This window comes from Odontomachus brunneus, unplaced genomic scaffold (assembly GCF_010583005.1).
Source record: "Odontomachus brunneus isolate Ranch 3 - 2012 unplaced genomic scaffold, Obru_v1 Obru_scaffold_009, whole genome shotgun sequence".
Classification (NCBI taxonomy): Eukaryota; Metazoa; Arthropoda; class Insecta; order Hymenoptera; family Formicidae; genus Odontomachus; species Odontomachus brunneus.
In genome coordinates this window covers 2,865,554-2,892,627 of record NW_022639459.1, presented here as the reverse complement: position 1 = coordinate 2,892,627, position 27,074 = coordinate 2,865,554, and the positions used below count along the sequence as shown (strand labels likewise).

The 27,074-nt window shown below is 37.5% G+C and overlaps 4 protein-coding genes across 5 annotated transcripts in view; 3 read left to right on the top strand and 1 right to left on the bottom strand.

The window, feature by feature from the left end:
- The window catches only part of LOC116840246 (tyrosine-protein kinase Dnt-like), a 32,857-nt gene extending 30,910 nt beyond the window's left edge, over nt 1-1,947 (top strand). For both annotated transcript variants that reach the window (XM_032806740.1, XM_032806741.1), the window contains exon 8: nt 623-1,947. In XM_032806740.1, the coding sequence (XP_032662631.1) occupies nt 623-871 (249 nt within the window). In that variant the 3' untranslated portion in view covers nt 872-1,947. The remainder of the gene's footprint in view (nt 1-622) is intronic.
- A 3,438-nt stretch (nt 1,948-5,385) lies between these two features.
- Nucleotides 5,386-7,846, top strand: LOC116840252. The gene is made up of 3 exons (XM_032806747.1): nt 5,386-5,866; nt 6,447-6,767; nt 7,556-7,846. The coding sequence occupies exons 1-3, from the start codon at nt 5,549-5,551 to the stop codon at nt 7,766-7,768; spliced, it is 852 nt and encodes a 283-aa protein (XP_032662638.1). The 5' UTR covers nt 5,386-5,548; the 3' UTR covers nt 7,769-7,846.
- A 30-nt stretch (nt 7,847-7,876) lies between these two features.
- Nucleotides 7,877-14,971, bottom strand: LOC116840251 (DNA-directed RNA polymerase II subunit 1-like). Its single transcript, XM_032806746.1, has 6 exons — nt 14,679-14,971; nt 11,372-12,196; nt 10,326-10,434; nt 9,385-9,543; nt 9,005-9,128; nt 7,877-8,600 (listed from the first exon to the last, which is right to left on the bottom strand). The coding sequence occupies exons 1-6, from the start codon at nt 14,767-14,769 to the stop codon at nt 8,412-8,414; spliced, it is 1,497 nt and encodes a 498-aa protein (XP_032662637.1). The 5' UTR covers nt 14,770-14,971; the 3' UTR covers nt 7,877-8,411.
- Nucleotides 14,972-21,078: 6,107 nt separating this feature from the next.
- On the top strand, nt 21,079-26,123 carry LOC116840328. The gene is made up of 4 exons (XM_032806909.1): nt 21,079-21,151; nt 23,554-23,812; nt 24,397-24,722; nt 25,237-26,123. Exons 1-4 carry the CDS (start codon nt 21,091-21,093, stop codon nt 25,959-25,961), a joined length of 1,371 nt encoding a protein of 456 aa, XP_032662800.1. The 5' UTR covers nt 21,079-21,090; the 3' UTR covers nt 25,962-26,123.
- Nucleotides 26,124-27,074: the final 951 nt, after the last annotated feature.

Below are 27,074 nucleotides of genomic sequence, written 5' to 3'. Positions count from 1 at the left end.
AAAAAATTGTTTAATCGCATATAATGTTATAATAATAATAATATTATTATTATATATATAATTATATATAATAATAGTACTATTGTTACAAACAATTATCGTAGTAACATTGTAATGTTATATTATAATATACAATAAAATAATATTATATTAATATTATATAATATTATAATAATATTCTATAAGAAAAGAAATTGATATTATATATTTTAATCTTAACACGTTCGCTTTCAGGGTCTGTTTAGAGGATTTCCCTCACAGACTATCTTGTATTCTTTTTTCTACGCAATTATGTAAAAAAGATTTGTTTGAATAATGTTTACAGGAAAAATAATTTTTTCCGCGCACATGACGCTGAGTTCTCGTGAGAGATCATTGCGTCACACATATATGATACTGGTAGTGAACGTGTTACTTTTTCCTTAAAAATTATTGTTATTATTATTTGCATGATATATTCTGCACAAATAAATTTTTTCTTAGAACGAATTATCACTCGAAGTAACTGACGCAATCACTCATACGGCTTGCAATTATTGATAGAGAGTATTTTCAAGCGCAATTCACACGTATGATATATCGTCGCATTGTTCTAACGATGTATTGTTTTATCCGATTTTAGTGGGCATTTGGTGTTTTATTGTGGGAGCTGACGACACTGGCGCAACAGCCGTACGTGGAAGTGGATCCATTCGAGATGGCATCCTATCTCAGGGATGGCTACAGGTTGGCGCAACCGATAAATTGCCCGGACGAGCTATTCGCAGTGATGGCGTATTGTTGGGCGATGTCAGCGGAGGAGAGGCCGACTTTTAGCCAATTGATCATCTGCCTGCAAGATTTTCACACTCAATTAACGCGATACGTTTAACTGAGCGTGCGGATCAGTCGTGTTGTAAAATAGGACTGGAGCTTTGCTATTGGGGGTCCCCATCGAATTTCTGAACATATCGAAACTTGCATCGAAGAGCTAATATCGGGACTCCAATAGAGGCGCTTGTATATACCAACATAGTACTTAAGTTCTCGTGCTACTTCAGCATTTTGACAAGAGTCGTGTATAGGTAATCGATATTCTGACATAATATATATTACATCAGAATATCGATTATATGTATACTTTCCTCTCGAAAGTCGTTCAGTCAAGTGGTTTGCCTAAAGGAATAACTGCCAGTCAAGAAGAGGTTCAGAGTAGAATTTCGCTCGACGCGATTCGCGACAATTCATGTAAAGACATTAAGAATCTCTCTCAATCTTATAAAGAAATAATATCACAGTAATATCGAATACATATAAAATAAATAGAAAGAGGTGAAAATTGATAAATGAGATCTCAACTGAGACACCTTTGCTACAATCTGCAATTTTGAATATTAGACAAGAATTCGCTTATGGAGAATATGTTTTCGCGTTAGCAAAACGTTCTGTGTGGCGGACGAACGCAACGTATAGAGGTGTACAGAGGCACATCTTCCGCGTGAATTATTTATTACGTAAATTAAGACTGAACTCTGACCCACCGTTGCCGCCATATGTTTGGCGTTCGTCGTTCGATGTGATGTCGTCGTTGTATTCCGCGATTACTAAGGTGAACGCGTCGTATACAGTCGTATGTACGTGCGTCATCGCGCATTGCCAATTCTGTTTTTGGTGACCAGCAGCGCCGGTGGCGAAACGGAGAGATGATCTCCCGTTCGGCGAATCTGAGCCATGTGATACGCGCTTTGCTTGCCCACGTGAGTGTTTCGAGTGTGCCAATATCTTCTTTGTATTTTTGTACATATCTGTGTAGTATGCATATACACGTTGTCTGTGAGTGTACGAGTCGACACCGCCTAAGATGGAGGAGTCCGTGTAAATAATGAAGCTGCGAGCCTGAGAGACTACAAAAATGTACAAATCGCAGACTCGACAAGCACAATAAATTTCTATCTATACAATACAATACGACGGGATGTTGTTACTTGGACCCGCATCCCCCGCAGGAACCGCTATGACTCCACAAAAACAGCTGTAAAGGTCGTATCTTTTAAGACGAAGGTCGGAGTTAACATCGTCAGCCGTTTATTTCCAGCCGACTTTCCCCCGCGGCAAGACAGGAAGGGTGAGAACGCGTCGCGGGGGAAGAGTTTCTCTGTTCTCGGAAGCTGTACGTCAAAGCCATATGTTACATTCTAAACGAGTCCTGTAATTCGTGCGACAGCCACGCAAGTGTCGCATGAGGAAGCTAATGTCGTTCTCGTGACATCTTGTTTAGACTGCCAAACGTTGTAAAGTTATCTATCTCGAGATCTCCTTTATTTCCGGATACTTTCGTTCCTGTAGAATCTATGTTATTGTCATTTCTCTCAAATCTCTTGATAAATAAACAGACGGGAGGATTTTTATTTCGTGTAAATATGCAAATTAACCTTCCGCAGACGACCATATTTTTTAGGACATACAGTATCTGGATTTGCCAACTTTAAACTATTATAACTTTAAACTATCATAATGGTTGTAAATCAATATTTTTGGCACATTTTTTCTTGAGACATACAGAAAAATCTTAGCTGTAAGATAGCAATAAAATCAAAATTTACAAACAGATTTGCATGTTGTAAAATAAACATTTATTGAACCCAATAAACCAAATGGAAAAGAAAAAACTATCATTTCATATATACATTTATATTGACAGAAAGAGCATTTCTTGGCATTTTATAGACTATGTGTCACTTTACGGGTAATAGAAATAATATACGTCCAAATGGGTGATTACAGTCGCAGTATTTTCAAATTAACCTTCACATAAACATCAAAAAATAATTTTATTTCACTTGTAAATCTAATATTTCTTCTTTATTACAACATTAATAAATCAATTACACACGTCGCTTTTATTATTATGATTTACTATCTACGAGCCTCGTGTTGCAACAAAAACTTCACGCGCGTTTGTAAATGTGCAACATATATCTATAAATATATAACAATTTTTGTTGAGCGCGTATCTCTAAAATACATTACCGTGCCTTATCGAGGCGCACCGACGCGCTTTTATAGATGAGTTAAATTAAGATCTCCTTCATTTGCTCCAAACCAACCATTTAATCTGGAATTCACGTTTATATTTTGTTCATCACGACGCCGTGCGAAGCACGTTCCGTGGGAGCGGGATAACTGCTTCTCGCGCTCGGCCGGCAACATTAATTTGAAGCATATTTACTCTGTCAGGATACGTCTCCTCACGTACCTCTGGCGATTCCCCAATAATGCGAGTCCGATTATGCACGCTACATTAGGCACTCCGTTTTCTACGCTCCATCAACGGTGAATGCGTCTGCATCGCGAGATCAGCCGGGGGTGCGTCTGGGAAGCCGGAAACTCCGAGACACACACACGCGTGCGAAAGATGAAAAGAAAAACGAAAAAGATATATAAGGCAGGCGGTGTTGAGGTTTAATTGCGCGGGGGACACGAGCTCGCTCGGACGCGGCTTTACAATAAACAATAAAATAATATAAATAAATAAAATTATAAATAATAATAAAAAATGAATAAAATAAAAATAAAACAAGATAAATATAGGTATTCTTAAATTATGATTTCAACTCGTACTAATTTACTGAGAAGGATATGAGTTTTTAATGTAGATACGATTATACACACGATAGTTCTTTTGATTCTCTGGATTTTTTAATTTCTGGAACTATGAGATCGGTATTTAATACAAAATTTGTGTTATTTATGCGTTTTATCATATTTCAGGCATTACACTTTTGGTTTGCAAGAAGACAAACTTTCTGTCTTACGTTTCATAAAATGGCTGTATTCCATGAAAATAAACACTGTGCGATGTAGTCGCGTCGTGACAATCGTTATCGATGAGAATACCTCTTTTCGAGAAACAACAACGCGCGCGCGCGCGCGAGCCGTCAGAGAAGCGGTTACAAATTAATTACCGGCATGTTTTGTTTTCTCGAGAGATAAAGATTCTCCGGCGTCGCGAATAGTTGTGGCGGAATACTTGGATCTTAATGAGTATTCTGCGTCATTGCGCGCCACCATCTATTGCTAGCCCGGATGGTCTCGTAATGCCGATCTTACGAAGAACGTTTTACGTAACGCGATATCCTGCGGTCGCCTGACCGTCGTTGCATCGAGCACCGCCACATAATTGCATCTTTGGCACAAAGGACTTAAGTGCACTCGCGATGTTCAGCGGCACGAACGGTTAACGCCTGCTGTGGGTGAATCATTATTTCGAGGCACGAACTACGACCGGAAAGGGTGACACCATTAGAACCATTCAGGTGATTTATTTATCGTAAATTTTTTTTTATGTCAAATACTCTTTCCAAGTTTCTTGGTGGGGAATCTTATTCAATACGAGTGAGAAAGTATTTTCACTCGAAGCGACGGTGACAATATTGTCACTCAAAATTACAAGGATGAATGTTTCTCTCAAGCTTAAAAAGACTCTATATGAACGAATCTTTCAGCTCTTTAGAGCGGATATATTCTTATGAAGGAATAATCAGATTCGCTCTTCAATCTCGAATAAAAATGTTCACTCAGAGCGGAGAATTCACTCTGCACGAGTACCAAAAAAACTCAACTTGATAGTGACTCTGCTTTTCGATTGAAAGGTTATTTCAAGAAATTTAAAGAGTAAGGAGGGTATGTGTGTGAACGTTTCATTTTACGCAACGACAAAGATAGTTTTCTATTCGTGTAATAATAAAAAGACCTTCCCTCTAAAAGAAAATAACGATCAGGGAAAGAATCGATACAGTTTTGTACAGCTGAAGAAAGGGGGACGAAGGACGGCAAAGATTTTAATGAATTTCAATGAGGCTTCTGCACCCTTTGTTTGCGCTGAGATTCAGTCGAACGTCGAGGGTCCGAAATTGCTTTAGCGCCGATGCTTTGGCTGCAACGGGCCCATAACAGGGTGCATTTTAGAGTGAGTACTTCGCACATCGCAAGAGGTGCGAGATAATGTCATTCATGAGCATTCATTGTGTCCTCCTGCTAAGCCATTCACAATGAACCATTATTACATGAAAGCCTTGTGCGTAAGTAAATGTACTTTGCTCTTCAGGAAGTAGCAATAAGTGCCGCTCACACGCGACATTGTGCATTACTTCTTAAAACACATATACTAGAAAGTGAGTCCGGACAACGACTTCAGACGTTTCACGAATATATCAGGTCGATGCAAAACTCGCGCGAAAATGTAAACGTTAATTAACAGTGCGAGATCTCCCGTTTCGTAGACTTATGATTTTACTTACATACAATCGTCTCTCCCGTTTATATTAGTAGCGAGTTTGCTTATGAATCTCGCGATATCGATCTCAGGAAGCAATTACAACCACCATGCCGAGTCTTTTGAGTATATTCTGAAGTATATTCCCTTCTCTGTGTTTATCTTTGTTACGCTTTACGAGTCGGATTCGTGGAGGTCATTCCAATTTTCTTCGACGATGATTGTCATTACTATATATACATCCGGATGTTTATCCCTTCCTTGAGACGTCTTGCACGGCGATAGAGGTGTTTTATGAAAAATCAGTGTCCCGTGTGTATTCGCGAGCGAACGATGAAGGCACAAACGGGGACAATTCTCGTCGCTTGCCTCGCGATTGTGACATTTAACGATGTAGTCGCAGGCGTCGAGGTCTCGTCGAAGGTCGAGTTAGATTCGGACGAAAATGAAGACACATTAAGCAACACAGCCTCCGATGCAGATCCGAGCGAATCTGCATATACATCGGAATCGATCTCGAGTGTGTCCAAACTGCCGGCGGTCGGTTGGCGTCGTGAAAGCGAGCTGGTAAAGCCAAGGGGAACGAGAAAACGCAGAATTTATACTGCACGCGTGAGTAACACGGCTTATAAGGCAATAATTGTGTAAAATATTTCATCTCTACTGAATGTAACAAAGTTGAATTTGGTTCAGAAGTCAAGTCGAATTTTTTGAGTCAATTGAGTCAATATATAAAAATATTAGTGTGCAACGATGCTGCTCTGTTAGCAAAAAATACATTTTTCATTCTGTAACGTGGGATTAATTGAGACAATTGCGATGGCGTAATTCAAGCGCGCCGCTGTAGCCGATGAAGTTCGTTCGAAGTAGGTGGAAATTAATCAATGTCATCACTCGCCCGCACGGAAAACATTTTTATTGGCACGTAAACGACAAGATTTATTATGGCGTTAACGACACATATCAATCGGCGGCGGATTATACGATCTGATGGACGGGTTCGTAAACCGACTCGTTATAGATTTATAGAGAATCCCGTATATGAGCATCGTAAATTTTACAAGCGCTAATTCATCACCGTTGTTCGGGCGTTTCATTGAGCGCACTTCAGCGGATATCGGGATGTTGATCATTGCTGAAACAAGGTAATCCAACGAGACGATTCAACGAATCTGATTGAATTGCTTTGCAGGACGATTCGTCTAGCCAGCCAAAGGTTATCAATAACATACAGATCGTTGTAAATGGCAACGACAGTCTGCCAAGCGTGAACTCTTGCAAACATAGTATATGCGACGTATCAGTTTCGTCAAAACCCGATGGGAAAGGCAATATCGTGACCGAGGTGCGTCTCAGCATCGTCACGAGAGCGAAATCGAACGTTCAGGTGAACGATGTGCCTGTGATCGATGGTTTTCGAGGTGCCAGTAAAGAGTCAAGAGAGCAGCCGACTTTTCATCCAACGAGCACATCCAATCTGTATTCGCACTTGTATCGTGATTATACTCCACAGGTGACGAATCTGTTTGTCTTAGGCCCGTATCAATAGCTTCAAACTTGTCTCACGTGAGATTCTCAGATTTTGTTGAGAATTAGACTCAAGTTTTCCAGTTATAAATTATATTATATATATATATATATATAATTAATATTTGTCATATGAAACTTGTCTTATATGAGACATTTAAATTTCAATTCAGAAAGAATTGGTGTTTTCATTTGAATCATATATTTCACCTGAAACAATTCCTGAAAAACTGAAAATTTTGTATTTTATGTATATTAAACGAAATAATTCTTCAATTGAATTCAAGTTTTTCAGTTGATATGGTAAATGGTAAATGTGACACTTATATCTGCAATTGGAATTTAATTGTAAATCTCTTACTAACTCTGAATTAAAATCTGAGTATCTCACTTGAGACGAGTTTCAAATAATAACTATTAATAGCAAACCTTAATATACGAGATGTAATATCCCAGATAGTACAAATCGTCCCTGAACATGTAAACATGTAAACATGGAAATTCACATGGAAATTCACAAAAGTCAAGTATAAATAAGCAAGCGACAATTTTTACAGGAAGACTCTATTAACTCTAAAAAATTTGCATTCAGAATGCATTCAGAATGTCTTGGGAAGTCCTCCAAGATATATATTCTGAGCACATTCAGGATGAAGTGTTGCGTTATCTGGGATCGTATTGTGCGAGAATTAATTGAGTAATTAAGATGCTTTTCGCAACACGTTATTGTGTCTAGAGACAATAACTACGACTATCTTTTCCTCGTCGCAATAGATTCAATCGAATTACCAGGGATATGGCGAGTCGTGGTACCAACAACGACGTACCTTTCAACGACCGTCAATGTATTTGGGTTATCAGAATTTCGGAGATCGTGGCGATGGATTCCGAGGACACAAAACATGGTCGCGGGAGAGAGCCATAGTGGACGATAAGATCGAGGCGCCTCTCAGCAAGACCAAATCCAGCAATGATACGAATTCGTGATTCCATGAAATCGTAATATACTCACGATGTAAACGTTGCCATACATCGAAAGGTATGTGGGATTATGTCGATTATTTAGTTTCGCATCAAATAATAAAGTAAATAAAATCATTATAAAAGTATCTCACGAGTTTAATTTATGTATACAATGTAAATATAATATAACATGTGTATAGTTTAAGCAAGTAGATACAATAATTAAATGCATAATTAGTTGCAAGACGTTACAAACGATCGTCCGGGGTCGGTCGAGCGGTATGTAAGGTCAGCGCATGAAGGTTTATTGAAACTTCTAGACTTCTAAAATTACATCACAAGCGATTCTTGCTCGCTAAGGAATAGTCTAAGAGTCTAATTGTCGACGTGAGTGAACGTCACAGGAAAATTTACGAAAGTCGAATAAGAAAGCACGAAGAATTTTATAGGGAGACTATTACGACCTAAAAAACTTGAGTATTTGTATGATAATCTTGAGGAAACATTTGAGCCCAAACATACCAGTTCGCAAACTTCAACGTTAGAAATTCGGAATCAGAAAAATTTGTCACTCTCACAGCAATGTGAGACATTGTAGCAACACACGACCAATTGTAGCAAATCAGCGGTTATAAAAAATATTATTACGTACAAAGGCGCGAATTTATTAATCGTGCACCGTGCGGTAGGAAATCTTTCCGTTGTCGTTGACGCCCGTGATGGACGATTTGTGGTTGATCTGCTTGCCATCCGGACCGGTCCTGCTAGAGGAACTGGAACTGGCAAATACTCCAAAGCTGTTGCCAGATGGTGCAGGAAGATCTTCGGCAAATCTCGACTCTATTCCAGGTAGAGCCTATGAGCCGATTGACATATTATTTAACACTATTAATCCACACAACTATTGACCTGTACTATATTAATCAATACGATATTAATAAATTAATTAATATAACTATATGAATCTACTACATTGATCAATACTATATATTAATAAATTAATTAATATAACACTATCTCAATCTACTGCATTAATCGATATGTAAGCATTACATTCATCAAAATATGTAATATACTACGTTTGCATGAAGTAATCGAATATACTACCGATGCATGAAGTAATCGAACTTGCATGAAGTAATTGAATTCAGGTTCAAGGGATGGATTACTCGAGTAATTCTTAAATCGCCGCGCTATTAGCCGCGTTACGAGATATTTCCCAATGAAACTTTCATTTTCAATGAGAAATGTGAGACTTACAGGACTGATCTGGCCCGTTTGGAAGCCACCATTTGGACCTAAACCGATACTGGCACTTGCAACTTGCGGTGTGCCGCCATAGTTAGCGGCTTCGCTGGCCAAGCGATTGTGGAACTCCATATTACTGCGTGACACAAATGCTCGTTTATATATATACGTTTGTATAAGGTACTCACGAGAAATTCGTACTGGCCGTGACTGTACGCGAAAGCAAAGCAACTCGCACGGTTGGGATGTTACATCATCGCAAGAAATGGTTTGTCATTTTGCGCAGAGGTTTATCGCGACTCACTCGATTTATTCGGGCCGGCCGGCACGTTGCCCAAGTACAACATTACGTGACGTTTGGGAGATTCAAGTTCGATCGTAATTCTCATTACCTATTACCAACACCTGGGTTGAACGAACCACCAAACGTCGGATGACGTCCAATATTGTTCACATTCCCCGAAGCGTAAGGGTAAGGGTAGTTGGGCGTATTCCACGCACGCCTTTGATTTGCCATTAGAAAATGGTGAGAAGCCATAGAGTTGGCGGATCTTCAAGTGTGCATACAGGAAGAACCATCACCGAAAGAACGAGATAGCATAGAGTAGAGAACTTTGCAATAGTTGATGGCGGGTGATTCTTATTTTACTATACAGAATGAAATCTCACAAAGAAAGGAGATTTCTCAAGTTCAAAATTAGTCTATTATTTGGAAGTATCCTCGACATATTTAGGGCCGATTTTTCAATAATAGTTAAATTTAAATAATATTAATAATAGTTTCAATAATAGTTAAAGTAAAATTTAGATTTTTAAGTTCAAAATCTAAACACATTAAACTTAATTATTTAAGTACTCGTTTAAACATTATTAGAACACTTTAAAACTTAAATCTAAGCTTAGATTAAAAGTTTAGATTTAAGTTAAAACTTAAATTTAAGTTTAAATTTAAGTTAAAACTCAAACTTAAGTTTAAATTACTGTTGATAAATCAGCCCTTAATAGTAGAAGTGTCCAACAAAAGTTATCCAGATAACGCAAGACGCTTTAAAATTATCCCGAGTGTGTCCAGGAGCGTATTTTAAGATATCCTGTACATATTCAGGATGATCTCAGAACATTTTGTGCTATTTGCTTAAAGTGTAATCACGAAATGTGGTTGTTAGAGATTGCGTGATGTTGAATGTTAGAGCACGTTTATGTAACGATATGTACGAATAATGGCCTCACAAACATGTATTAATGAAGAATTCGCTACGAATGATCTCCTTGCTCAGAGGAGTGAAGATTAGGAGCATCCTAATTGTCATATCGAAGATACCGAAAGACTTACGCTTGATGTTGCGCCTCTATCTGCCCTTGTATCTGCTTAAACATATCGAAAGGGTCGTTGTAGGCAGGATATTGTCCTGGGAAGTAGAATCCTGCGTTATACAACGGATCTGCGAAAAATGAGACGCATGATAAAGTGCAGATAAAGATATACTATGTTAAAGTCATGCAACATTCACATGCAATTACATTGGGAGTCATAAATCATTGAGATTCATATTAATAGTCGTTATTTAAAACTTGTCTCATGTGAAATACTCAGATTTTTATTCAGAATTAGATTGAAGTTTAGTTAGTTTTTCAGTTAAATTATGATGTATGTAATATTTATATCTATAATCGTGATTTAACTTAAAAATTTACAATTAACTCTGAATTTGGATCTCACTTGAGACGTGTTTCAAGTAACAACTATTAATATGATTAATAATTCGTATTAAAAATCGTTACTTGAAACTTGTTTCCAGTAAAACTTTTACATTTGAATTTAGAGTTAAATAAGAGTTCTTGAACCACAATTACAAATATAAATGTCACATATATTATAATTTAATTAGCAAACTTGGATTCTCTGAGTAAAAACCTAAGTATGTCACATGAGACAAAAGTTTTAGATAACTATTAATATGATTTTTAGACTCATAAGATACATCTTTATATGTGTAAGTATATCTAAATAAATCAATAAATAAATAAGTGTATTAATAAAGAAACATCATATAACGCACGCATAAATAAATAAAAAATAAACGAGCATTGCGCAGTAGTAGAGAACTACTGTCGCAAAAATTAATCGTTTCCTAAGAGGCGGATTATCTCGGAAAAATATCATGCATCTTTAGATGAACATCATCAGCAGAGACTCCATCGTGTAAATTTGGAAATGTGGAATTTCGACATTTCCTTCGTCTCTGATGTCCGATTCGTTCCGTTCTTTTGCCAATCTTTCTTTTCACGAACACCAAACCACAGCATGCAACTCCGAGGATTCATTCGTTATCCCCGGAAATCTCTTCTTTTCGTCCTCGGCCTATCGGACTTCCGTACCTATTCCCCTAGGATTATATCCGGTCTGATCTGGTGAGTTATCCTGAAATCCTCCTCGACTACCGATATTTGTTGATCCCATTGTGGGAAATCCTGGCGTGGGATATCCCATTCCTGAATATCCTCCCGCGAAACTTCCAGCGGACGCGCCGGCAGACGCGCCTGCAAATCCTGATCCGCTGCTGGCACTGGGCCACCCATAGTTCTGGCCGGAACCTGGGATAAAGTTGGGTCCGGGATAACCAAAGTAGGGATCAAAACCTGAACCGAAACCAGGGCCAAAGTACGGGCCGAAGGCACCTGGGCCGAAGTATGGTCCAGGAGTTGGCGCTGCATCGCCCGTAGACGATGGTCCAGGTTTCTTGGGAGAGTCTTCGGATTCGGGTTCATCGAAATTCGAACGTGACAGAATATCGTCTGTCGGTTTCTTGGTGCTCTCCGGAGTGGTGCTTCCGGGGGTGGTGCCGGCTGTCGTGGGGGTGGTGGTGGGTGTTGTGGGGCTGGTGGAGGGTGTCGTGGGGCTGGTGGTGGGAGTTGTGGGCGTAGTGGCTTCTGTGGTAGGTGTAGTGGTCGGTTCAGTGCTCGGGGTGGTTGAAGGCGAGGTAGGATCTGTTGTCGTAGGATCCGTTGTCGTGGGATCTGTTGTCGTAGGGTCTGTTGTCGTAGGTTCTGTTGTGCTTGTCGTCGTAGTCGTTGGGGTGGTAGTGGATTGGGTGGTAGTCTCGCTCGAATTTGCGGTCTCACCGTTCGAATCACCGACCTCCCGCTTTGACCTGGACGCGGCGTATTGCATGAACGGCAGTACATCCCTGCGTACTTCTCCATCTTCGATAAGAAACGAGAACAGAAGAACGACTTTTTATCGATTGTCGCATCGGGGTGACTGGAATGGTTGATGATGCTCTGCTACTAGTCGAAACGATGTCGTTAGTCTCTTGCGGGTACTTCTCAAGATTCCATCACCAGGAACACATATATGTATATACATGTGATACATGCCGAAAATATGACTGATCACAATGTAACACTAATAATAATGTTTCATGGAGACGATGTTCGGATATTGTACAATTTAGCAACACTTAAACACCAAAATTATGTATATATAATTATCTTATGATATAGTTTTTTTAATTACACAACTTGCAGTAAACGCTTCAATGAAGAAACCGTATGTGTCACGCAACCTCGAACAATACTAATCAAACTAATATTTAATACACTGAAAAAAAGTCTAATAATAGTTGGCGCGCAAATGCATTTGGATGAATATTTTAGTGCAATAATTGATATATGGTAATAGTTATCACACAACCCCCTTTAGTAATAATTACAAAATATTTAGTAAGATTAAATTCGTCATTTAGTTGAACCAATTAAGTGAGATTTAGTAAATAATATCAAATAATTTGTTAATAAGTACTAAATAGTTTTATTCTTATCAAAATATCTATTATCTAGGCTTGATGATTATTATCAAACCTTTCTTTCAGTGTAAATTTAATCATGCGATATATGTGCTATTGACATTCTGTGGTCACGTTAATTCGATAAACCACGTATTTGCAATATCTCTCCTTCGATAACATATATTTGCGTTCGGAAGCACGCAGGTAGATAATTTGATTTCCAGGTATTATGCATTATACCGCATTTTTGCGGTATTTAAATACGTATACTAGAACATTCTTGTCTTATCTCTTCCTGATCTAATTACATTATTACTGAAACACCATCTTGAATATTCATTAGCAAACATATCACATGAGTGAATATTTCAACTTTACATCGATAGAAAATGATTCGCCAACGTGCTGTTACTGTACATCCAGATCAAAATAGATGCATCCTAGTAAGTTAATCAGTACACGTACTTATAGAATATATTATACACACACGCGCGTATCCGTTAACACAATAGACATTCGCGTGGAAGACCGCGAGAGAAAGAAGAGATGAGATGAGAAGAAAGTATCTTCCCATAGGTCAAGGTGAGGAATGAAACGAGGTCACGGTTTACACGAGCGCTACATTAAATGATCTCTATTTGGTCAACGGCTGTGTGTGTGGAGTTACGTGCGTGTGTGTGTGCGCGCGGGTAGGCATGAAGCTGCATCACAGAAAGCGTATTGATTACATACGCGATACATTAATTTTATTATAATTAACATGATTAATATTGTTTACGCTTTCAGCAATCAAGGATTTAATGACGCGCAACATTGACAACAATAATGCATCGATTTTCTGAGTTTCTCGACGCATTGTTTTAGAGAAGAGTGATGGGAAATAAGAATATGCCTGACATTTTTGTTATTGTCATCCTATCGAAAAATTTCTATTGATATCTCAAATAAAATTTCCGAAAAATTGTTAATATGAGATCTTAATTATTTAATATAACATCAATTAATATATCATATAAAAAAATAAAATAATGATATCTCAATTGAGATATTTTATATCAAGTTACTATTTAGTTAATATTTATAATATAATCTAAAATTAAAAAAAAATTTTCTATTTTCCATAGAAAATTTTTCGGAAATTTCATTTCCGAGATCTTAATAGAGATTTTTCAGTAGAACAGTTCTCGGAATATAATTCCTCGATGCAGGAACTTCGCATGCAGAAAGAAGGTATAATATCGAAAATCAGACGGCAGACCTCTTCCACAGCGTCGAGTAGAAATCACGCAATCGTTTATATACGCGGCGTATTATCGAATTCGCTGTAGAATTTTGCCGCGCTCACGAATCTCGCAATTATCCTGAAATCCCCGCGCAACATCAGCGGTTTCTATTTAAATGCACGACGTTGTCGTTATGTAACTTATCGTTGAATTAAGTTCTTTTCTTCGTTCATGATACACGATCAACTTCGCGTGGTCAGCTCGGTGTCATTTGCACCTCGTGACGCTTATTCGGTCACGAAACAATAAAAAATTACCCGGCAAGAACGATCAAAAGTGAAGACAAATGAGTCGTCATGAGTCGAATTTAGTTTCAACCGCAACAATGAATCCATTACGTCGCATGAATTCTTATTTCTATGTTATTCTCTTATTTAAGTGTTAGTTCATAAACACGTTGGATTATAAAATTGACACTTATGAGAAGAGAAAAAAATAATCTGCACATGAAAGATGTCTTCATGTTTGGTTGTCAGCTAATACCGATTGATCCAATATTTTAATTGCAACAAATGATCAATGCCGAAACATTTGAGTTATAAGAGATTACATTATCATATTAGTAAACAACATCGAGGGTGAATGAAAAAGATGGATTTCTTCGACACTACTCACTTCTAGGGTACCTAATGAAGCCTGCTTGGGTCTGCGCAAGAGATCCTAGGACACCGACGAAAACAAGCAGCACGAAGATCCTAATATCCATCTTTCTGATTGATTCGTCAAGATCAATTGAAGGAGAAACTCAACGCGATTAAAAGTCGGAGGGCAATAATACGTATACTTATGCGTATGTTATTACTTGTCAGTTTTCACCACTGTGTGTCTTTGTGTGCGTGCGCGCGTGTAACAATCGTATGATCCTGATGTCGTCGCAGTTCGCGAGGGAATGACTGACTAAGCTGGTGCCGCGATCATCTTATATAGCATTCGCTCGTATCGGCTCTTCGTTACCTCCTGGTTGTCTTCTCCGCGATACTCCGTTCGTGAGAACTCCGAAAGAAATTCTTATACGTCATCCGCCGATAATCATCGCGCGCGTAATCGTCCAGGATGTGCCTCCAAAAATTTTCATACGTCGCTGGAAATTCAGCGTCTGTAATCGTCGTCGTTTAAGCGAAAATCCACACATGCAGCAATTTCCTGATGTCATTGTTACTCTCAAGACTGAATTGAGACTTGTATTAGTTGTCATTCTAAACTTGCCTCGTGAGATGCTCAAGTTTTTCTTCAAAGTCAGATCCAAAGTTTCCAATTGAGTTACATGGTATATGTGACATTATAATTATAATCGCGACGCAACTGAAAAACTTTCTCTCATCTAACTCTGAACTCAAATCTGAGTATCTTATTTGTGAGGAGAGTTTCAAATAATAACTATTAATACAGTCTTAAATCGAGTAAATGTGACACTAAAGACTCACTAAAAGTTACAGAAGGGCTTACATGTTTATTCTTTGTTGATTTAATAATAATGTTGATTAATAATAATCCTATCTAAATGCGTCATCGAAGCTTGATTATAATTCTGAAAAATAACAGGAAAGAGATTTTCCTCTTGTTTTATAATTCCATTCGCAAAAATTTAATCCGTTATCGAATGATATGCCGAATGATTTGTTTAACATTCGCTCACGTTCCCGAGTCCGAGGACGCTTCAATCTTCTCTGTTTACTATCAACTTTGTTTTTCTTAATTAAATAGAATTACTCAGACCTTGGCCGTGATCTTGCTCGTCTGTACGTCGCAGCTCTTATTCTTATTTCGCTGCTTTTATTTGGAGAAATCACGCGATTCCAGCTCGGTAATTTGTGCTAAGAAAAGATAACCCTGCGATAACACAACGACGTAAATAGGAAATGATCGTGATCGTGAAAACTTTTCTCTTCTGAACCTTGATACGCGTAATACCGAGATATATACAACGCTGAAGTGATACACCGAGAACGTGAAGGATTCTTTCATACAGAACGAAAAGCCCAGACTGACAATTACACAATCTGTCTCATTTACGCGAACACTTAACGAATGCTTACGTTTGCGAGAATCTAGTCAGCGTTTTTATTAATTTGTGGAATTGGAACAGTAAAGAGAACGGATAATTTTCCAACAGCGCGGATAAAGTTTCCTCGTTGTTGCTCTGGATACTGCAAGATACGCGTTTTCTTATCGCAGAATTAATTTTTCCCTATGTGTGTTATTTAATTTTTTAATCGGGTCTCTTTGATTAATGAAATTTCCTTTTCTAGCAATAATTAATAGACAACAAATAATGTATAATTCCTATTATGTGTGTAATTTGTAATTCGAAGATCTTTAGTTTTACATTATCGATGTTACGTCATCAGAATAGTTATTATAGTTTAAGCCTACCCCTTATACTCTGCAAATCCAAGTGTGTAACAATTACACACTTACATTTAAATTACACATTTATGTAAAATTACACATTTATGTGTGCAATTTGGTTTTCTGTGTAAAAATTACATACTATATTGCACAACAAGATAAATTTACACATTTAAACATACAATTTAACATGTTTTCATCGTATATAATATGATACACAATATTAAGTTTTAAAAAATGAGAAAACGTGTATTTGGAAATAATTGAAATGTAAATTAAAAAGTACAGAAATGTGTAAAAACGTAAATAAAACAATAAATTATAATCAAATAAAAATTGCTAAGAATTTATATGCTATCCAATATTTTTATATCAATAATTTAATAAGGAGTTATTGTTTCCAGTATTATACCACAATAATTGATCTATTCTTGACGTATAATAATTATACATTTTATGTGCATAATCTAATATATTTAACTAATAACACATATAAAACGTGTAGAGAAAATAACACGTCTTTAAGCACGTAAAAAATAGTTACACAATTTTAAAGAAATTTGTAAAAATTACACATTTGGATTTGCATCGTATAAAAGCAGCAATTTCCAAAGATCCATTATACTGTGTGTTACAGCTTAAAGTATCACCGATATATTTGAAAAATACAGAAGCATTTGTATTCTCCCCTTAATTTCTTACATTTCAATTTCCTCCTCAATTTATTACACCCCATTAAATTTGATTGACAAGAAATTTTCGCTTTCTTCCTGCTACGTCAAAGTCCAATATTCGACGGCCGTATTTGTATTCGGCCGTGTGTATTTAACTGATATTATCAGCTGTCACATTCGACGGCCGATATTTCATTCAATATTATCAGCAATAGTGACAATCCGCGCGTAACTGTTTATAAATAATAATGGCCCGTTGTGCAGTACAGTCGCGACCGGTTTTCACATCCTGCTAGACTTATAATCGATCGGGGATAATCGCGATTACTCCTGCGCTTCGTGGTCCCTACAGAGTCACGAGAAGCTCGCAGCTCGAGCGCGTATTTTCCAATCAGTCCGATCAGGATAATACTACAAACGATTGATTATCGGGTAGCAGCTATCAAATTAGTACTCTCCCGGTTGCATTCGCGGAACTTGCACGCGCGACCGTGTCATTCGAACGAATTATGGTCAGCGCGAATAAAATGTCTGTGAACGCGATGAACCGTCTTTTGTCCACGGTGTTATTACTTGTTAGTCATGGCGCGATGTGACTCAGGTACGCGTGTTTTCTCAATAACCGATAAAAATATTCCGTCGCCTTCGTCTTTCACCGGCACGACGGAAATGTAGAGAAGGAAGGGAGGGGGGAGAGCGACGTTAACGTCGCTTAACGCCTTCGACACGATGACGAGTCGATGTTATTTGCCTTTCTCAGAAATTTGTATTTTTGTTTGCACAGTTGCAATGACAGTACACGTGCAATCGTGCAGACGGATTTCTGTGACGATACGACGCATTCACACTGTTTTAGGGGGACGACGGCTTTGACGGTCGCGTTTGGCAGTTTACTGAAAATGACACAATCAAAGAGAAATTGGTTTTATTGTTAATAATATTATTTTATTATACATGATAATATTTCTGTATAACTTATATTGCACAAGAAAAAGAAAAGCACATTCTTGTGCTTTTATAATTATATGTTAATTTCTTCCAATAAGAATGCATAGCGTTAAGCAAAGATAAGTTACTTGCAAGAATATATTTTATATGATTTAACACAAAGAAAAATCTGTGTTCTTATTCAAAAATAATCTTATTCAAAGAAAAATCTGTGTTCTTATTCAAAAATAATTTTCATTAATAGAAAGCTGAAAATACCAGATTGATAGGAAATAATGCCTTTAAACGTTATGATAGGTTCACTAAAATTAATATACTCAAATTAACAATCATTGTTTCTCATATATAAGCAACGATATAGGATTTTGTTAGAAAAATTTTATCGTCTTGAATTTCAATAATTATTTATTGAATCAAATATAAAATTTATCGATGTGCAAGCAACTTAACTTTGTTTGACGTTGTGTAACCTCATTTGAAGATTAACATGTCAAAAGTAAAAGTATTTTATTTTAAATTATTTTTACTTTAAATATTTTATTTAGGTTTTTATTTTAAATAAAAACAATTATTTCAAACAAGAATATTCTTTTCTCTCGGTGTACTTACATTTATCACTCACATTTACATTTTATCTACTTGTACTACTTATATTACTTATAACAATTATATGTGATGATGACTGATTACATACAGTGTGTGCATAATTTTTTTCTTTGCGCAGATGTAAAATAAAATAAACGTTTTCGTTGCGAGGCAATTTTTACGGTGACTCAGTAAAATTTTCCTTTCAGACGATTCAACATCGAATCTCCGGCCCCGTCATCTCCTCGAGGAGATATCGTTACGCCCATTAAACGGGCTGCACTTGTTACTCGATCATATGCACACCTTCCGGTGCTTTCGACGCGAAAATTTTCGATTAAGCCAAACGGTCGAAAATATTTTCCAGCGCTGTGCTCGCTCGCAGCCTTGCCAGTTGAATTTTTTTCTTCCTCAAGTGCTCAACTGACGCGGCTGTCTCTGGGAAATACCCATCGTGAAACTTGATTACCTCCTACGCAATAATCCGGCAATCACTTCGTTCCTCCCGACTGGCGCATTGTTCTCCAAAATGAAGCGCGCGCGGCGCGTTTCGAGATCTTCGTGACCACCGTGGCCTGATGCTTGTATATTCGCAGGTTCTGAGTTCAGAATTGCATATATATTTATAAATTCACATATATTCTATAATAAATTATCATGAAATATTCCCTTTACTTTAGCACTTTAAATTCATTATCAAGGTAAGAGAAGTTCAACCGCGTTTAGAGCTTTAATTCGGCAGATATATCGTGTAGTTCTCTAAATTTCAATTTTACGACTCATTATATGATAATGAACCTTTATGACTGGACGACTTGGCATTGTTCTTGTAACTTTCATGGATCGCTGATCTTGACGATGATAGCGATTACACTTTCGTGCACAGCGCGAGACAGCGTACGCGCTAATGCGTAACTGACGTAACAAACGCAACAAAAATTACGAGGTAAGAGACTTTGCGGTTGAGATTATGGAGCTCACGGTATAGCGGAAATATTATTGTAAATAAAACGCATTCATATTTAATGAATGAGCGGCGTGAGTCACACGTACAGGTAACAGTATGAAAGCATAGAACGCACATGCATCGCTGAGAAGCCGCAAATGAGCAGATCGCCGACAGATAAGTGATCAATTGAGCACACTGGTGTAATTAGTTTTCCTGATTAATACGGCCGTATTGATAAATTGGAATAGCGATATATTCACGAGGAATGTTACAAGCGGGAAAACCTTTGTCGCGATTCTTCTTTTCGTAGTAAAAGTATGAATAATGTCCAACGTATCAAATATATTTACATGGAATCTCTGACAAGTTAAAGTTCCGGTAAGCGGTAAAGTGTATGTGAATTAATTTAGTTAATATACAGTTGTATACGTTAAGTAAATACTATAATCAGTGAAGTAATACTATTAAGAGTGAAGTAATATTACAGCATAATTGAACAATAGAGTATTGATATTATATGGAAATATTGTCATGTGTACAGAAGCAAAAACATTATGGAAAGAATGTGTCAAGTCAAAGTTGTATAGTTTTAAAGAGAAAAAATGATAATAATTCATACTTGAGCTTGGAAAAACTTGTTAAGATTAATTTTAATTTATTAAATGGAATCGTACCGTTTTTTTTAACACAAATCGATTCCTCTGATCATACCATGTATGAAAATATTGGATAAAATCATGGGAAATTGAATATTTTCCGAGATATCTTGCATCTTATTCCGATATTTTTCTTCAGTTTAAGATATGAAATATTTTGTAAAACGTTCACTTTTGAGTGATTTTAACCTTATGATGATAACCTTAATACTTTTGTATGTCGAATGAAATCGATTGCTGTAAAAAATAGAGAAAACTTAGGTAAAGACGTTCTACTGCACTTTGCAGATTTTTTGACACATCAGTGTGCAAATATTAATATCACCGATCGATTTTCTCGTCATTTTACAAAAGTATTCAAGTGAAGTTGTCGAGAAGTGTATAGCTTATGAGATAATTTATATCTCTTACTGGCAAATGCTTGCAAAATGCACTTGTATTCTATATGATACAATAATATTATTAATAATAAAATAAATTTCTCTTTGATTGTGTGAATTTTAGTAAACTGACAAACACGACAGTTTTTTGCTCAAAACTAGTCCGACATCATCATAAAATGCAATTAACAATTTTGCAGGATAAATCTCCCAGGTCGCTTACATCTTTGCGGCTATGATTTCTTGGACAAATTCTTAATTAATTGTTTCTCGGCAAAAATGCGATAGAAGCCTCCCGTTGTTGGTTATTGAGTGGTTATTGAGACTCGCATTTCTCTCTCGTGGTTTGCGTCATCGCACGACGATTCTCCTAAGGAGAATTACGTGGGCCAACGCGTCCTGCATCTTAATAACGTTACTAAGGTCGTGCATAGTTATTGAAAAAGGGCACGCCGATGGCACAGCCGAGTCAGAACGTCTTCGGACATGGCGAGGAGCGTCGGCGGCATCCTCCTATTAGCAACTGTGCTGTCGTTCACGCGGGCAGGTGAGAGAAATATTTTGGGAAGCTGAAAATACACGCAAGTGTCGCGTGCGTGTCGCGATATCGACGACCTCGAGAAGAAGAATTTATGCGGCGAGCATTATGTCGCGAGTTTCGTCGGCTAGAGGTGTTTCTCTTAAACCTGTTGTATGCGATCGTGGTGCTCGTTACGATATCGCCAGAATTTTTACACTCTCCGCATAAATGTGGAAGGTGTTAGTACCAAGTTTCAAGTCTCTTGAAAACGAGAAACAGTCGTCGATATTATAGTTTCAGGCAGTTTGGACAGAATTCAAGTTACAAAATTTTACGAGTAACAATTGCAAATATATAAATACGAAAAAAGTACAACAATTGTAAAATGTATTTTTATATATTTTTACACAATATATATTTTTATACATTTTACATACACGCATATTAAAAATATTCTCTCTCCTTTTCACATTTACATAATTGTAATTATTAATCGTGAAGTTAGACATGTGAAGCATGTACGATGTGAAGCATTACATTATTTCGTTTCTTTATTAAAGTAACGCGGAATTTATATACTAATGCATAGTAATCACAGCTTTTACCGTGCTAGCTACATTCCTCGCTTATCTCCATTACGCTCTGGGAAAAACACAGTAGCTATGAGCGCGGTAATAACATAAAACCAGTGGAACTATAATGCGCAGGATTGCAAATAGTCAGCAGAGAAGTGAACAGTCAGCAGTGTCCGATTACGAATTTACACGACGCAAAAGCACGGGTAAACATAATTGAAGATGGTTGAAGATGGTTTACAATCGTCGGGGCTTGTTCAAGTGTACGACGCCCTGAGAAACCTTCGCGACTTATCTGACTCAAATATGTTGACATTCTTATCTTATTTAATAAATTGAATCACCAAGAATTTATTTCAATTATTTCAATAAGTGTCGTGCAAGAATATTAGTAGCAAAAATAATAATTCCTTACTGGAGGATCATAATGTCTCTTTTACTTCACGACATATCGCGCCGAGACTTTTTCTTAATCTTAAATGTACGTGCAGCATTAACCACCTTCTGTCGTCTCGAATCTCGCCATATCCCGCTAATGCCTATACATATAAAATAGAATATCTGTCTGTCTGTTTTCTATACACTCCTGGACCCTTTAATGGACTTGAACTAAATTTTGCATAGTTACTTTCTAGAACTTTATGAAAAACATAGTTACATGAAACCTGGGCATTCCCAGTAAATGTTACATTTGATTGATACAACTAGATTTGTGTATAAGCCAATTATACTGTCAAAAAATAAGAAAAAGGGCAATTCGAGGTCAAGCACAGGACTAATAGTGCTAATAGTACAATATGGGTAAAAAACCTTCCTTGTGTTAGGAAATCGTGTAATATTTATTGAACATGAATAATCAATATAAAACAATCATACGTTTCGGCTCAACCATGAACCCTCTTCAGTGATAATAAAAACTCAAGGTTTACGACACGAACGCATTACAATTAGTTAAAGACCTGACATGAATGTAAATTGACATGAATGTTAATCGCAATATTAAAGCTGACAAGACCGTTACCGAAATAATATTAAGTAGTTAATTAATATTGAGAAGTAGCCGTCATAACTTTGTTGAGTTCAGCTAAAAGTAAACCGATCCTGTCAACGATAACATCGCCACGTCCAGACGTGAGTTTTTATTATCACTAAAGAGGGTTCATGGTTAAGCCGAAACGTATGATTGTTTTATATTGATTATTCATATTCAATAAATATTACACGATTTCCTAACACGAGGAAGGTTTTTTACCCATATGCACTATATAGCACTATTAGTCCTGTGCTTGAACTCGAATTGCCTTTTTTCCTATTTTTTGACTGATATCTTCGTTTGCGAGTTCTTATTTCTTTCTCTAAACAATTATACTGTTTCTTTTTCCGTGCAGTGTAAAATTGACGAATATGAAAACGAATATGAAGATCGATTTTTCTTTTACTTTACTGTTATCTGTTTTATATATGACAACTTGAGTTGTCTTATTTAATCATTCATGTTTTACTGATATTAATATTCGAGAGGACTCTGTTCCAAAGCGTTTAATAAATAACATCTATCTTTGTTGATTAATAACTCAAAATTTTATGTGATTGTTTGCAAGACGGTAGAAGAATTTTGTATTCAGTTTGACCTAATCTACATGTTCACGAGCGTTCTCCTACCTACCGTCATGGACCTACACACAAAGGAGGGCGTCGCTGTAGAGATTTACAGTGACGCTGCGCCTCCGATAAAGTCACCCTCCTCGTAACTGTCGCAAGTTACAGAAACAATTTGGTGAAACACGAGAACGCGCTTCCTCTCTTCGCTTCTTGGGCTTCTAGACGCTTGAGCAAACGCTCTTCATTGTGCAGACGAGCGGGCGCAGTTCAGAAACGAACACGAGCGACGATGGAACACGCCGCCGGAACTGACGCCGGAGTCGGTCGTCAAGATGTCGAGTAATGGGGAACCTCAAGCTCGTCTCCTTTCCCTCATCCCTGTCACGGCGACTATCAGTTTGAACGCGGGACACAACAATGCGCACTCCGTCAGCCTGGGTGCGAGCCTCGACGGTATTAGTCTCTCGGAAAGTAACAGCTACAATCACCCTGCCGGGTTTAGGAATGATGGGTGTGTATGAACTGCTAGAAAATCGTGTATAATCTATAGAATAATATTCATTATAATATTATAATGAATATTATATTTCATTTATAATATTCATATTCGGGGAACAAAGCGAATGCGAGCGAAAATGTTAAAGTTTAGGGATTCTGTAGAAAACAAAATATTTTTACTCATTTTAATATTTACATGATAGCGTCGACTTCCATTTCTTCAGTTGTTATCTCACCAAAATATGTAATTTCAGTCTACTCCAATGTTATTTCTTCGAATGTTTTAACTTGAATCCAACATTTTGAATTTGTATTTGTTACAGGAATTTATATCTTTATAGTTAAGGATTAATACCTCCACAAATGGCCATTTTCGGATTTTTGGTTTAGCAGAGTCAAAATTTATTTCCCAACTTTTTAAGAACGTTTTACTTTATCTGACATTTTAGAAAACTAAAGAATACAGAAAAAATTCTCTTCTTCAGAGCAAAGTGAATTTCTAAATCAGTGTTTTGGTTCCTCCGAAAATTTTCAATTTTACACATACGAGGTATATCACTTTTTAGCAATCGATGTGCGGGAAATATTTATTTACAGATCCTCCGTTTCTGTAAGCAAATCAACGTCAGTTTCGGCAGGACTATCGGGAATCTCCACCTCGGGTGCGAAAGCTTATAGCAATGGTAACGATGCTAAAACCGAAAGCCACTCGCTCAGCTTCGGTCAGGCGGCTGCATCTTCGTTCGGGGTGGTTGAAAACGGGCAAGCTATTACCGGCGCTGCTTCTTCCGTTGGTATTTCGCAATCTTCCGCTGTAAGTGGTGCCAGTCAAGGGACATCCTTTTCGCAAGTCGGTGCTGCCAGTGTGCAATATCCAAATCGACCGACATGGAATAATGTTGGTCCAAGTAGGGACTACAATGGCAAGTAGATTTAACGATTACGTATTTGCGTACCTTCACTATATACACACACACGCACACACACACACACACACACAGGAAGATCACTCTCTATGATATTATAACATATATTTATAATTTATAACAAATATTTTTGTTACTTTTTTCCATTTCTGCAAGTCGATCGCTCGGCTTTATCCGCGCTTTGTGACAACAGAAGATACATCCCTTGACAACGATTGAAAACGTTAAAAAACAGCAAGTCCTCTGCAAACCAGCTAACTGGACGAACATATTGATCAAAGACGAAAATATTTTGATTCATGCTTTCTTGTTTCATGTTATTGCTTCCATTATTAAACGTCCTACAATCTTTTATTTGAGTATGTTTATTTCCGCGATACGAGTGAGCGTAACAGTATCGTGTGTATGTGTTTGCGCGCGAAGCATTATTTAACACTCTCGCTTATGTAGTATTCCATATCTTATCTAAACTTCAACTTTGTAGTCGAAGGTTAAAACTGTCATCTTTTAGACCGACGAGTCGGCCGTCCCACCTTGACCATCTCGAAGCCACACGATGGAAGACGACCGACATTGAGTATCGAGACGCACGACACGTCCCGCCATCAACAAACGCCGACGATTCACATCTACAAGTGGCAATCCGACCAAAGGGGCCTCCCTCGGCCAAGTTTGTCGATTGAACACGACCTTCGACCGCATGAGTCTTGGAATGGCCAATCTCACGGATCGCCAAGCCTTCAAGTCGGCGTGGTCGCTTCGCCTTACGGATTTTCGGCCAGTGACTCAGCTTCTCAGATCAATACGAGTCCTTTGGACTTCGCATCCTCGTCAAGCAGTCAAGCGCACACCTCGGAATATGCTCAAAGTCATGCTCAGAGTTTCGCGTCGTTCTCTCATCGGAATGCCGACGGACGAACACAGAGCAGCGCGTCTTCCGGTTACGTTTCTGGGGATTCCTACGGCGAAGGTCACGCCAAAGGTACGTCGGCCTCGGGGTACCGAGGTGGGAGTTCCGTGGCGCAGGTCAACGCTCAGGCCTCTGGGAATGGACACGTTCAAGGAATTGCGTCGTCCGAAGCAGGATCCTTCGTGAGGTTTCCCGAAGGTAGAAGCGCGCAGGCTATTCCACTGCGACACGTTGGTGGTGAAGCGAATTCTAGAAAGAAACAATCCGATAGCGACATAATTTCCGAGCTCGCGCAGGCCGTCGGAGAATTGTTTGACGTTGTGTGAAGGCGATGGCTATTTAAGTAAGGAAAAAGATGTTATTTGTTTTAATATACTCTCTAAGGTACAATTAATGTATTCTTCGTTAAATTGCTATGTTGATAACTGATGGCTTAGTTATGATTGTAGCATTGGAATCAGTAAAACCTCGCTGAGAAGATCATAGTAGCGGCTGTTCCTTTTATTGATGCAGTTTTCAAATACAGACGGTATTATTGCACATTAATTTCATCTGCCATAAACGCAGAAAGTTGGATTTGACACTACGTATAACGAATTCGTAAATATTCACTGATTACTGGTGAAATATTCCTTTTACTGATTCAGTCAGAGATATTTTTACTGATTTACTTTAAGAGAATACACACTAAAAGTTTTACTTTGTAGATAGGTGTTTCTTTTAATTTATTAATGATTTATTGCTGAAATGGAATAAATAGAACGGAAAACGACTTATTAAATTTATAATATCTTGTTTGTAGATACGATTTGCTATTTTGAATTCATGATGCACTTGACAGCTGACAGTCGTATTTTCCGCACAATTCAGCAATCGTAAGAATAATGAAATATATCCGGTAGTAGAAACGGTTACAGATGACAGCACCAATTGAACTACGATAGCAATTACCGGCTTGTGATGTAATTTATTATTTCCCCTCTTACTTTAAAGTCCTACGTGTTTCATCGTGTTTCCAAGAAACTGATTCGCGGGAAGATAAGTTGCAATGAAGTATGAATCTTGCTCAACGCGGGATCAAAAGGGTCAAAAGGAGATAACGTCCAGCGGCTTTGCTTTGTATGGAAAACTCAACAAATATTTAATTATGATAATATATAGAAGTAAAAAAACATTACAAAATATCTTTTCAAAACAACAGGAATGAATACAAATCTTAAAAGCGGCAGTTCTTTTGAAAACATCGTGCTTTTGTTTCGTTTTAATAAAAAACAATGAGGTTAAATTGTACTTTTGCATCAGAATTACTATTCATCACACTGAATGGTTTCGTCTAAGAAAGATAAACTTGACTTGTTCTCGAACTCGGCTTTTACTAGTAAATAGCAATTAACATAACAATTGTCATGTATAAATGCTTATTTAAATACTTATCACGT

Excerpts from the sequence above, each read along its gene's own strand:
- LOC116840251 (XM_032806746.1), bottom strand. The coding sequence starts at position 14,769 with ATGGATATTAGGATCTTCGTGCTGCTTGTTTTCGTCGGTGTCCTAGGA. Across the intron at positions 12,197-14,678 it reads CTTCATTAGGTACCCTAGAA|ATGGAGAAGTACGCAGGGAT; the intron begins GTGAGTAGTGTC and ends TTCTTATCGAAG. Across the intron at positions 8,601-9,004 it reads AAACGGGCCAGATCAGTCCT|GCTCTACCTGGAATAGAGTC; the intron begins GTAAGTCTCACA and ends ATCGGCTCATAG.
- LOC116840252 (XM_032806747.1), top strand. The coding sequence starts at position 5,549 with ATGAAAAATCAGTGTCCCGTGTGTATTCGCGAGCGAACGATGAAGGCA. Across the intron at positions 5,867-6,446 it reads GCAGAATTTATACTGCACGC|GACGATTCGTCTAGCCAGCC; the intron begins GTGAGTAACACG and ends ATTGCTTTGCAG. Across the intron at positions 6,768-7,555 it reads ATCGTGATTATACTCCACAG|ATTCAATCGAATTACCAGGG; the intron begins GTGACGAATCTG and ends TCGTCGCAATAG.
- LOC116840328 (XM_032806909.1), top strand. The coding sequence starts at position 21,091 with ATGGCGAGGAGCGTCGGCGGCATCCTCCTATTAGCAACTGTGCTGTCG. Across the intron at positions 23,813-24,396 it reads GCCGGGTTTAGGAATGATGG|ATCCTCCGTTTCTGTAAGCA; the intron begins GTGTGTATGAAC and ends ATTTATTTACAG. Across the intron at positions 24,723-25,236 it reads TCCAAGTAGGGACTACAATG|ACCGACGAGTCGGCCGTCCC; the intron begins GCAAGTAGATTT and ends GTCATCTTTTAG.